Genomic DNA, 12500 nt, shown 5'->3' with positions numbered 1-12500 from the left:
CGCGAGGCCCAAGACGGAGGCCGTGCGGCTGTGAGCACTTACGTCTGTTTGTTTTTCTTTGCTTATTTGTTGTGTTTTTGTTTTTCTGGGCTGGTAGCAGGGGGGTAGGGGATAGGGGATGACATCTGTAACAGTTGTTCCGTAATGAGAGAGCTTACACAGCTGGCAGCGTTGCCGGTGAGAGATGCCTGTTCGTTCAGGCAGTGTGTGTTCACGCAGCACTCACACGCTCAAGCAGGGCTTCTCCCAGTGCACTCTGGGCAGCGGGAGGGGACTCCGGTTCAGGCTCCGTACAGCACGCAACTAATGGAAATCTGCAGCATCACTGCCTCTGCTATAAAAAAATAAATAAATACATTTAAAAAAAGCTTCCATCATCATGAGCATCTGTTTTGTTTTTTTTTGTTTGGTTTGTTTAGGCCTTATGGCTTACGGGGAGGCCACGTACATTAGTGCAGTTAAAGTGCACTTCTTCATGGGATCAGTACTGTCCCCACTCTTATGGCTGCAGTGGGAAATGGAGCCTGCCATGTAGAGGCACGGATGGGTGCTCCACGCTTTACCACGGCCCCTTAGCGCATTTGTGCAATAGCCACTAAATGAATTGACAATATTCAGGTCTCCATTACACCATTAAAAAGTGCCTAAATTTGTTTTGGTTTGGCTGCCGTCAGTGTTGAGCTGCGGCGGTGTAACAGCTCTATAAATAAAGGTGACTATCCCGGGCACTGGGTTCAAGTAGCGTTAAGCACCACTAACGGCCCCTGTTCACCAGTGTGCCCTTGGCTATCAGCCTTGTGTGGTGTTTGTGCCCTCAGGGTGAAGACATGCTGAGTTTTGCACTTACACCAGGGGCTTTTCTGAGGTAAACACCGTAAAATCCTTCTATCCCGCTAAAAACTGGAAGAAAATTCCACCACTCACTCTGTCTGGCTCTCTCGCTCACTCTCATTCACTCACACTCTCTCTCGTGTTCTTTCTCTCTCTCTCTCTCGCTCTCTCTCTCTCTCGCTCACTCTCATTCACTCACACTCTCTCTCGTGTTCCTTCTCTCTCTCTCTCTCTCTCTCTCTCTCCAGTTCTCTGGCAGAACATTGTATGATCCATTCTACTTATTTGATCTGAAAATTGGCTCATAAAAAGACCTTCATGTTCAATTATGTCCGTGACATCTGTTATTAGAGCTAATTCTTGACACCTGCCCTGCGCGCTCTCTGTGCACCGCAGAACGTACCTCGCAGATCGTCGGCGAACAGTCCTCCCATTAATCTTCATCGTCCTCCCCTCCTCGAGGAGCGGCGCCGTCTCTCTAGTGCCCCATCAGAGCTTAATCAGGACTGCTTAGCCCAGGGGCACGGAGACCAGTGCAGGGAGCCAGGCAGTGAGGAAGCCCCATTAGCCGAGCTCCACTCAGACTCCGCCTCGGGGGGGGAGGCCGTCTGTTTGGAGCCGTGCTTCAACCTGTGTGCTTACTGTAACGCGCGTTCCACCATGTCATATCTGATACGCGTAGAGCTGGACGGAGGTGGGAGGTTTGCTGGCAGTGACATCACGGCCTCCTTTTCAGCTCAGATTGCAGTGAGGACCTTCCACGGCAGGAGCTCTACTCTGCCACGCGAGCATGATGAAGGGGGCACTAGTACCAGACATGTCCGGGCAGTTTGCAGTTGCCAGCTACGTCAGTTTCCTGCTTTAATCAAAAGCGACACTCTGTGGCACTCATGGTCCCATGCGCCACATGGGGTTGCTTTCCGACCCTATCTGTGTCGGTAGTCCGTGGTGAAAACGACTGAATCTGCATCTGATATCCTCGGTAGCACAAGGGAAGTTTAGGAGAGAGATTTACGAGGGTCTGTTTGCATTAGATCCACTGGCGTTCCACTGCAAACCAGTGTTCCATTTTTATTGCCATGAATTCATATGATCATAAATGTCAATATATGCTTACTTAATAGGCCTTTATTTATAGATAATATTACTGATGATATTCTATTATGTTATATATTGCTATATATTATAATAATAGCGATATTTTCTAAATAATATGTGTTCCATCAGTATACTTTCTGACCTTTTCAAATGAAGATGCAACCTGGTGATTTAAGTGCCTCATTAGGTTGCAAATCAGGGGGCATGGAGGGTAATTGCTGACTCATGCCAAGCGTGTAAACCCTGACTCATTGTAATGCCCGTGTTGACCTTGGCAACATGCGTTCTCTCTAGGTTGCTGATCTACGGCCAGTACTGCAGCCACATGGAGCACGCTCAGAAGACCCTCGACGAGCTGATCGCCGTCCGGGAGGAGGTGAAGACCAAAGTGGAGGTACGCTCACTCCCCTTGAGCACCTCCTGCCCCGCCCTCCTCATTCTCCTCTAATCAAGCTTGTTAGTCTAATTGGCTCAGCGGGGTTGGGTGGGGGGGCTCTTATCAGTAAATCAGCTACACTGAAGTAGAGAGAGTGTGATACAGATTTGGGCCTAATCAGGTTCCTGCTGTGAAGCCTTATCGACTCCAGAACGGTATCGTCTGAGCGTGACTCCACAACTGAATCGGCCTCTATCTGGGGTGTCCAAATTTCCCCTTGACCTATCACGTGTCAGAAAAAAACTAGCACAGTGGTGCTTGATGATCCCTACCCAAACATCCCCCGCCCCCCGCCGCCTAAGACAAAGCTGCGCCACCCGCTGACGTTTCTGGGACATTAGCTCATTTTGTGGTAGTGTTCAGGAAGAGACAGAGCAGCACTGCTGCGAACCACAGGCAGAGTGGCAACAAATACAGCTATAAATACACACTGGATCCGGCTGGTGGGCGGAGCTAGGACGAATATAATAGACAGGACTAGTGCGAAGGAAATGACGGAAGATTGTTGATAAGTGCAGACGATTATCAGGCGGTGGCCTGCCTCATAAGGAAGGTTTGCAAATTAGACAGGTGTTCAGTGCTGCAGTAGTGAGCATGCTCAGTGAGTGGCTCTTAGAGTGGAGCAAAATTAGAATCTTTTTGAGTAAAAATGACAGTGACGCAGCTTAATAAACACTGTGATGAATTCCCTCGTCACTCAGTGCTAAAGGCCAAATGTGAGAAAGGGCAAGTGTGGGGAGAGTGTTATTAAGTTTGTGAATGGGATTATGAAATCTAATCTGTAGATGTGTTGAACACCTAAGAGGAAAAAACAAAGTAATCTCTGCAGACTGATGCTTGTGTGTGTGTGGTTGTACATGCAGGGGAGTGGGAGAGAGTGGGGGAGAGAGTGGGAGAGGGTAGGAGAGGGTAGGAGAGAGTGGGAGAGGGTGGGGAGAGGGTGGGGAGAGGATGGGAGAGGATGGGGAGAAGGTGGGAGAGAGTGGGAGAGGATGGGGAGAGGATGGGGAGAGGGTGGGAGAGGATGGGAGAGAGTGGGAAAGGGTGGGAGAGGATGGGGGAGAGGGTGGGAGAGGGTAGGAGAGGGTGGGAGAAGGTAAGAAAGGATGGGGTAGAAGGTGGGACAGGGTAGGAGAGGATTGGGGAGAGGGTGGGAGAAGGTGGGAGAGGATGGGAGAGAGTGGGAGAGGATGGGGGAGAGGGTGGGAGAAGGTAAGAGAGGATGGGGGAGAAGGTGGGAAAGGGGGAGAGAGGGGATAAACTGGGAGAGGGTAGGAAAGGATGGGGGAGAGGGTGGGAGAGGGTGGGAGAAGGTAAGAGAGGATGGGGAGAAGGTGGGACAGGGTGGGAGAGGATGGGGAGAGGGTGGGGGAGGGTGGGAGAGGGTGGGAGAAGGTAAGAGAGGGTGGGAGAGTGTTGTTGTGCTGTGTTCTCCAGGTACCTCTGCTGAATGACCTGTTGCTCATGCCCTCTAGGAGTGCACCATGAAAGTTCAGGAAGGGAAGTTCAAGCTGCAGGATCTGCTGGTGGTTCCCATGCAGAGGGTCCTGAAATACCATCTACTGCTCAAGGTCAGTGATGAATTACAGGGGTCTGTAAAGATTTGGTGCTATTGATTTGACTCTGTCTGATTGTCTGTCTGTCTGTCTGTCTGTCTGTCTGATTAAAGTATTTTAACAGTACAGTGGACAAAATGTTATTGTGGTAGTACTGTTATTGCCAAAGGCAAAAGGCTGAGTCTGCAGCAAACCTGAGTGTGTGTGCTTGTGCGTGTGTGTGTGTGTGTGTGGTAGCTCAGTGTTTATGGTACTTGACTTTCCAGTTCAAGCCCCAACACTGCCAAGTTGCCACTGTTGGGCGCCTGAGCAAGACCCTTAACCCTCAATTGCTCAAATTGTATCCAGTCATAATTGTAAGTCGCTCAGGATAAAAGTGTCAGCTAAATGCTGTAAATTTGTGTGCACGCACATGCGCGCGCGCGCGTGTGTGTGTGTGTGTGTGTGTGTGTGTGTGTGTGTGTGTGTGTGTGTGTGTGTGAGTGAGAGTTGGGAATGGGCTCTCGGTTCACCAGTGCTCAACTGGTGCTCAGGGTAATGCTGTTCAATGTTGCTCCATATAGAGTGAAAGCAAAGGTCCTTCCCTTCATTGACTTTCACCCAGTTTCCTGCCTCATCTCACCCTCGCCACCAAAGCCTTGGCCTGAACAAAGAGTTTTGTTTCCCCGAAACGCTGTCAATGCTGGCGGACAGCAGCGCGGCCAGTCTGAGCACCCGGTCCAACAGTCAAGTTAAACTCTAAGCTCTTTCAAAAACAATAGTAGGGAATCCTATCCACAAAGGGTGCTTGCAACCGGTGTCTTGTGTGTAAGGTTCCCCACGGCTGTTTGAGATGGTCTCCCTCGGAGACAACAAGCCCCTGCAGCCTTGAACCACTGTTCACTGGGCTCACGTGTAAAAAGAAGGCGGTTCCGATCTCGCATGCATAATGAAGCAGGAGGTGGGATGGGTGGAGCTACAGGGTGGGGGGGGGTTATGGTAGCGTGCTTGTTTTGCATATTTCACACTGGACCCTTATCGCTCAGGGCTGCTGAAATTAACCATGCAGAAATTAGATTAAACACACCCCATTTCAATCCCTCCCACAGCACTGTGCAGAAGTGTTAATGCATGGCGTGTGTGCGTGCGTGCACGTGTGTGCGTGCGAGTACGCTGTGGCTTAATTTAGGCAGGTTTTGTGCATGTTTTGTGCACGCACACGGAGACACACATCTGAAAGCACAGATTCGTGGGGTTTTGAAAGAATCCCAGCCCTCATCTGAAGTCTTGGCCATGCGTGTGAGCTCACCAGGAAGGACCAAGGATGCCGTCTATTCTCCAAGCTTGTGGAATTCGGCTCGTGAAGACTGTCAGAATGCTGTGAAGCATTGCAGTATAGATGCGCACTTCTCTCGGCTTAAACCTAGTTGTTGGAACTCTTTGTTCCCTATAATACAGCTGTATTGTCAGAAAAGAGATCGAAAAACATAGTCCATAAGCTTTCAAGCTGATTTTTAAAGTCCCTTCTTTTCAGATGATCCAAATAAGCATATTTTAGGGGATTTTCTGAGTACGTGAAGCAGTTTTGTATGTAAGTATCTTTGTGTTATATCCGTGTTAGTGAGCCACGTTGTTTCGTGCAGGAAGTTGTCAGCTTTCGGTTCTGAGGTTTTTCTGGGGTAATGACAGTGTAATACGCCATGACGGTTCCCCGTGCTGCATCATAGGTGCCCGTGTCCGTATAGTAATCTGGTAAGTGGGCGCGGAGTGTAACCAGCGTCTCGGCTGTGTCTGTTTCCTGTCCTGCTACAGGAGTTGCTGAGTCACTCAACAGACCGCCCTGAACGGCAGCAGCTGAAAGAGGCCCTGGAGGCCATGCAGGTGAGCGACCTCTGCCCCGTCTACCCCATCACCCCTCCCCAAATCTCCTCCGCCTCTCCATGGTCTTATGCCATGCTGACCCTCCACATGGTCAGGCCTGGAGCCCATTGGTTCCCATCGCAGGCGTAAAGGAGTGCGATTGGAGCATTGCCGATGACTGCACAGCGATGTAAGACGCTGACCAGCCAGAGGGAGTGTCGGTTTGAGGTAATTATAAGGTCAATCTCTCTGTTTTTCATCTGTCTCCGAAGGACCTGGCCATGTACATCAACGAGGTGAAGAGAGACAATGAGACCTTGAAGAAAATAAGTGAATTCCAAAGCTCGATAGAAAATCTGGTAAGAGGCAGACTTTTAATTCTCCCTATTCTCGTGGAACTGTGTCAAATGAAAGATCCCTCATGCCATGTGGCTGAAACGTTCTCCTGGGTCCCGCTCTCCACCGTGGCTCCCCTCCCGCGCTGAGACTATTCCCTGGAATACATCGCCAGCTCTTCCAGGGTTGCGGGAGCTCAGAGAGTGCTCTTTAATTCCGTGCAAAAGCGGCGTGAGATCTCTGCGTCCTTCGCTGCCGGCTGTTTGCTGTAGTGTTTAGGCGAGCATTTCACGAGTGCCTGGGGCACGGGAAATGCTGCAAGGGAGATAGAGGGAGAGAATGGGTGAGAGTCCGAGAGCCCGTTCATTCATCCATTACTGCGCACCGGGGAGAACCGTGACAGGCTGCCTTAGAGAGGCGGAGAGCCGCTTAGTGTAGGGGCATGCGGCACAGTTAGTGCACTCGGGTGGCTTGTGCCAACCTGAGTAGCCGTTCTATATAAATGAGTCCACAGCCGAAAGCCGAGGTGTGTTGTGACTGTAGTGTTTTAGGGGAAAAAGTTCCGAACCTCCCACTGCATATATGAGTATCGTATACTCGGACTCTTCACTTTTATCTGAAGTTACCCTGCCAATAAAAGCAGAACACTGGGCTTTGCAGATAGCATGCTGTGTGTGTGTGTGTGTGTGTGTGTGTGTGTGTGTGTGTGTGTGTGTTTGTGTGTGTGTGTGTGTGTGTGTGTGTGTGTGTGTGTGTGTGTGTGTGTGTGTGTGTGTGTGTATGTGTATGTGTATGTGTATGTGTATGTGTATGTGTGTGTGTGTGTGTGTGTGTGTCCTCTGCAGCAAGTGAATCTGGAGGAGTATGGGAGACCAAAGATAGATGGAGAACTGAAAGTCTGCTCTATAGTAAACCGAACCAAACAAGACCGGTAAGGCGCTCTCGCTGGACTCTGTTGCATCTTAAAAGCTGCTGTGTCTCCAGTACTGAATTTACACGCATGCAATGTTGAGGCCGTGTGTCTCACACCCCTCCCGTCTGCTCCTAGATACATATTCCTCTTTGACAAAGTGGTAATCGTGTGCAAGAGGAAAGGCTACAACTATGAGCTGAAAGAGATCATCGAGCTCCAGTTTTACAAGATGTCCGACGACCCCACCAACAACAGGGACATGAAAAAGGTAGAGGATGCCTGCGCGAGCCTCCCAGCGTTTGCAGGTGGAAATTCCGGAAAAGAGTCGTGCCTCCGTCTTCCTTTTAAAAACTGGTTTCAGCATATTGTGGTTTTCACTAATACTGGGAGCCAAGGGGGAGTCTGAGACTATGAGCTTTACGTACAGTGCTGATGGATGAGGCTCATGTAATCTCTTCCTGTAATCTCGTCCTTGAACGTGCAACATGGTGCCTGTAATGTCACACACACACACACACACACACACACACACACACACACACACACACACACACACACACACGTCAAATAGGCCAATCAAGAGCCACGCTGCTCTCCGCTACGCTCTAGAGGGCACGCGGACGCGGGTTCGTTTAAAAAGCTTTTCCCCTGGAGTCTAACATTCCGAAACTCTAAGCATGTGTAAGACACTGCATGTGTAACTGGGTCTCTCTCTCTCTCTCTCTCTCTCTCTCTCTCTCTCCCTCTCACCCCTACTATCTGGTGTTTCTTCTTGCATGCCTGCCAGGCCAGTGGAAAGATGGTAAGCTGACGTAAACCTCTGCTCATTCCCTAAGCTGTAATTTATGTACGAATCGTTTGCTGTGATTGCCTGCCACCTCTTTGATAATTTGATTTGTGGTCTGTTGTCTTGAGACCTACCCAGTATCCTTGAGTTATCAGAAAGGAATTGCCAGAGTCTGGAGTTTGGAGTGTTTTTTTCAACCTCAATGACTTATGAAAAAACAATGTGTAACTCCGCCTCCTTGTCTTGGACTCTGCCGTGATGCCCCTCCTTCTGGTCTCTACCCTTTGCAGTGGTCCTACGGATTCTACCTGATCCATCTGAAAGGGAAACAAGGCTTCCAGTTCTTCTGTAAGACGGAGGACACCAAGAGAAAGTGGATGGAGCAGTTTGAGATGGCCATGTGAGTCTGGCGCACTTGTTTTTGCTAAAATAAACATCCGAAATTCAAATGTGGTTGTCTGTCCTATTTAAATACAAGTCAAATGCCTTCTCAGATAAGGAGCTGAGGTTCGTATGCAGTTGGCCACCCTGTTTGAGGAGAGGCATTCAAATGCTTTTTGTAAACAAATTATCCTGTGGTTGCTTCCCTATTTACAACAGGTCAAACATCAAGCCAGAGAGAGCCACAGCCAATCAGCACAACTTCCAGATGCACACATTTGAAAAGAATACCAACTGCAGGGCCTGCAAGATGCTTTTGAGGTAAGCACACACATATACACACATGCACCTGAACATATGCACATCAACACACACCTAAACACATACACACCATCACACACACACACACACCCAAACCCATACACACCAAAACACACACCTGAACGCATACACACCCACACTAACACACACACACACACCCCAACACATACACACCAACACACACCACACACGCACTAAGAGAAAGTGGATGGAGTCTCATATAGCCCTGACACTATACCAGAGCTGTTTTGCCAAAAGAAAATGAGTATTGTTTGTGGTTGTTCATAAAATGAGGTCATAAATTACAACACACGCACATACATAGGGACCCGGGAGACCCCTGACAGCACTGCCCTTACTGATATCTGCGTGGCCACTACACATATACCCACACACACACACCAAACGGAACAGGCTTCAATCCATTTTACTGCTGCCGGCCTGAGCTACAGCAGATAGGCTTTATTGACCCATATAAGACAGCAGCTCCACACTGACCTGAATCTGCCGCTGTGCAGCCGATAAGCACCAGTGTGCACGCAGACTGTGAACAGCTAATTCTAATGGCCCTGTGTCACACCGCACTAGAGTGCTGTGGTGTTTAACAGTGTGACTGGTGCACTAGCGCACACAGGCTGTGGTGTGTAGGAGTGAGCGTTGTACTGAAGCCCTAGTGCGCACACAGTGCTGCAGAAAAGTAGATCGGTCAGTGAAACTGGCCAGTTGGAAATGATCATAATATGGGGTTCCTTCTTGGATGCTTGTTCAAGCTTTGATTGGACACAAATCACAGATGTTGAAATCACAGGATGTTTCATTACCCATAAAACCCTTCCTCATTTTTCTCTCTTTTCTCTCTCTTCCTTCTCTCTCTCTCTCTCTCTCTCTTCCTTCTCTCTCTCTCTCTCCCTCTCTCTTCCTTCTCTCTCTTCCTTCTCTCTCTCTCTCTCTCTCTCTCTCTCTCCCTCTCTCTCTCTCCCTCTCTATCTCTCCCCCCCCCTCTCTTTCCCCCCTGAAGGGGTATCTTCTACCAGGGTTACTACTGTTCCCGCTGTGGGACCGGCGCTCATAAAGAGTGCCTGGAGATCATCACCATCTGTAAAATAAGTGAGTTCCACATGCTGATCACTGCTGTAATGAACTCTGAAGATCTCCTGGAATTTACGTCAACCGCCACTGACCCTCTCTCTCTCTCTCTCTCCCTCTCTCTCTCTCTCTCTCCCTCTCTCTCTCTCTCTCTCTCTCGCTCTGTCTGTCTCTCTCCTAGGTCCCCATGATTGTGTGAGTTCTATTGTTTTTTGGTTTTATACTGACGTATTATTTAGTGTGGGCAGAATATGCATCGTTTGCAGTCTGTGCTCCTATTTTCTCATTCTGGCCCTTTTCACACATCTGTAAATCAAAGTTAAATTGACTAACTGACTGAAATGTTCAATCTGCTCTGTGTGCAACAGGAGCCCGGACTTCCCCAGTCAGGTAAGAATAGATGCGCAGGGCACTTAGTCCCACTGCACTCTGCTCATGCACAAACATACCCGTGTCTTATTAAGGAGCAGTCAGAGACTGCAGTGCCCGCTGCTCTGGGTGAATTCTCTCACCCAGAGCTTAATGCGAGTGGACAAAGGCCCGCTGATGGATCGCTGCTGGGTCTTCTTCTGTGGCTCTCTGCTGCCATCTAGTGAGCAGGGGCAGGCTAAACAGCTAAAAGGATTATCAGAAACAACAGACGCATTCCAACAGAGTCAGTGCCGCAAACTAGCCGCTGCTAAAAAGCGCACTGTTTTTGTTCTGCATAAGACCAGGAGCTGAGCTCCGACTGCTGTCCTGTCCACACACTTCTTCCGATTAATCTCAGACTTTTCCTGTGTTTGCTTAACTGATTTTTTTTTTTGCCATTGTTGAAAGTGCTCTTCTTGGACCCGTGTCTGTGCATGCCTTACTGAAGGTCCAAAGATGGTGGCCATCAGGAACTACCACGGCACACCCGCCCCGCCGGGCCGGTGCCCGCTCTCCTTCCAAACGGGGGATGTCATCGAGCTTCTGAAGGGAGACCCCGACACATCCTGGTGGGAGGTGAGCTTCTGCCGGGGGACTCTCCCTCCAAACACCTGCACTCCAAACACAGATCCGCTGCACGGGCCTCCCCACGGTGCGGTCGGGTTGCGCTCCACGACGGTGTCGCCGTTAATCCCCGCCGCCGGTGTGTGTTTCCCAGGGCAGGCTCGTTCAGTCCCTGAAGACAGGCTACTTTCCCAGCTCCAGTGTCAAACCTTGCCTGGACCCAAAGGTAAGTCACCCAAGCCTAAAAACCTACGGTGTGAATATTATTACAGCGAGGGAAGAAATGTACTGGTTGGTCAGCATTGGTCTCTCTCTCTCTTTAGCTCTATCTCTCTCGCCCACTCTCACTTTTTCTCTTCCTTTCCCCCCTCTCTCTCTCTCTCTCTCTCTCTCTCTCTCTCTCTCTCAGCCACTCCAGACCTTCCCCAGCAGGCAGTGTTCCAGAGAGACGGATTATTATGTTTATCCGTGGTAGGGCTCTTTGCGCCTCCTCTTTTCCAGTTTTTGGTGGTATTGATTTTGTTGGGCTTGCCTACAGTAGGGTGGTGGAATCACAGGCAGGGCAGAATGTGTAATTAAAACAACTCTAGAAACTTTTGACCTAAATAAATTTCATCAATAGGTGATGAATTGCACTCACAGCTTGAATCAATACAGATGATTGATCAAACGGTGCTGTATGCAACACACATGGCATTTCTGTCTTTTAATAATGCGCTGACCCCTGTATAAGACCTGCAGTGATGAATGAGGTGTTTGCTGACTGAAGAAAATGTGGGAGTACATGCGATTGAGGTTATATTTGATCATTCGTGTGTGTGTGTGTGTGTGTGTGTGTGTGTGTACGTGTGTATGCAGGTTTGCTGGGAACATGGAGAGGCAGCAGGCCGATAACCTGCTGAAGTCCCACAGCAGTGGCACGTACCTGATCCGAGAGCGCACAGCCGAGGCGGAACGGTTCGCCATCAGCATCAAGTGAGTGACACGTGAGCATGTGCAGAAGCACATGAACATATTGGGCATATGGTGCTTACGTGAAAATGCACTGTATGCATAACCATGTTTGACTGATTGCAGAATACTGCAGCAGTCAATGCACATGTATAGGCATTCCATGTCAGAGTGCCTGTCTGTTAGTGTCAGAGTTATGGTTAGTGTAAGCATTAGGACCAAGATGTAAGTAACCCCTAAACCATAACCCCTAACCCCTAACCCTAACCCTAAACCCTAACCCTGATATGATTTCCTGACCAGGTTTAATGATGAAGTAAAGCACATTAAAGTCATCGAAAAAGACAACTGGATTCACATCACAGAAGCAAAGAAATTCGAAAGCCTCCTGGTAAGAGAAACAAACAGCTAAGCAGATCCCAACTGTCATAAAAGAACAGGAGTCATTTAAAACATGCTGAGTGTGTTTACGCTTCTGTTTCTTGTTTTTCTTGTTTGTTGTTTTCATCCTAACAGGAGTTGGTTGAGTATTATCAGTCTCACTCACTGAAAGAAAGCTTTAAGCTGCTGGACACCACGTTACGGTATCCGTACAAATCCCGAGAGCGCTCCAATTCTCGGGCCAGTACCCGCTCTCCAGGTAGCCATCAAGCCCTTACCCCTATTTTACTGGCTGTTTGACCCTCTAGCCCACTCTTTCGCACTCTCACACACATACACACACTCACACACACTCACACACTCACACACACATTGAAACACTCTGAAGAAACAGATCTCAGCAGCTGGTCCCGCCCACCACATGCTGCGCGCCACGCCTTTCACCATTTCACCCGTCAATCACCCTGTGGCTTGTATGGCCGGGACCCGCCCCCTCTAACGGAGGTAAAGAGCTGCCTCTGGACCTCTGGCTGCTGGCGGAGTCTTTAGTCCTGAATGGGCTCTGTTCAACACATGCAGCATCGGGGGCGTTGGGAATGATTTTCGCCT

General features: G+C 49.4%; 1 protein-coding gene across 5 annotated transcripts in view; it reads left to right on the top strand.

The window, feature by feature from the left end:
- Positions 1-12500, top strand: part of vav2 (vav 2 guanine nucleotide exchange factor) — a 111530-nt gene that overhangs the window by 96037 nt on the left and 2993 nt on the right. For all 5 annotated transcript variants that reach the window (XM_027004193.2, XM_027004195.2, XM_027004192.2 and 2 more), the window contains 18 exons: positions 2224-2323; positions 3841-3936; positions 5713-5781; positions 6033-6119; positions 6942-7027; positions 7145-7277; positions 7797-7811; positions 8087-8196; positions 8397-8498; positions 9517-9605; positions 9766-9779; positions 9953-9974; positions 10444-10571; positions 10714-10785; positions 10969-11030; positions 11418-11534; positions 11814-11901; positions 12027-12150. In XM_027004193.2, coding sequence (XP_026859994.1) covers positions 2224-2323; positions 3841-3936; positions 5713-5781; positions 6033-6119; positions 6942-7027; positions 7145-7277; positions 7797-7811; positions 8087-8196; positions 8397-8498; positions 9517-9605; positions 9766-9779; positions 9953-9974; positions 10444-10571; positions 10714-10785; positions 10969-11030; positions 11418-11534; positions 11814-11901; positions 12027-12150 — 1514 coding nt within the window. The remainder of the gene's footprint in view (positions 1-2223; positions 2324-3840; positions 3937-5712; positions 5782-6032; positions 6120-6941; positions 7028-7144; positions 7278-7796; positions 7812-8086; positions 8197-8396; positions 8499-9516; positions 9606-9765; positions 9780-9952; positions 9975-10443; positions 10572-10713; positions 10786-10968; positions 11031-11417; positions 11535-11813; positions 11902-12026; positions 12151-12500) is intronic.

Source organism: Electrophorus electricus, chromosome 6 (assembly GCF_013358815.1).
Source record: "Electrophorus electricus isolate fEleEle1 chromosome 6, fEleEle1.pri, whole genome shotgun sequence".
Classification (NCBI taxonomy): Eukaryota; Metazoa; Chordata; class Actinopteri; order Gymnotiformes; family Gymnotidae; genus Electrophorus; species Electrophorus electricus.
This window is presented reverse-complemented; position numbering and strand designations above follow the sequence as displayed.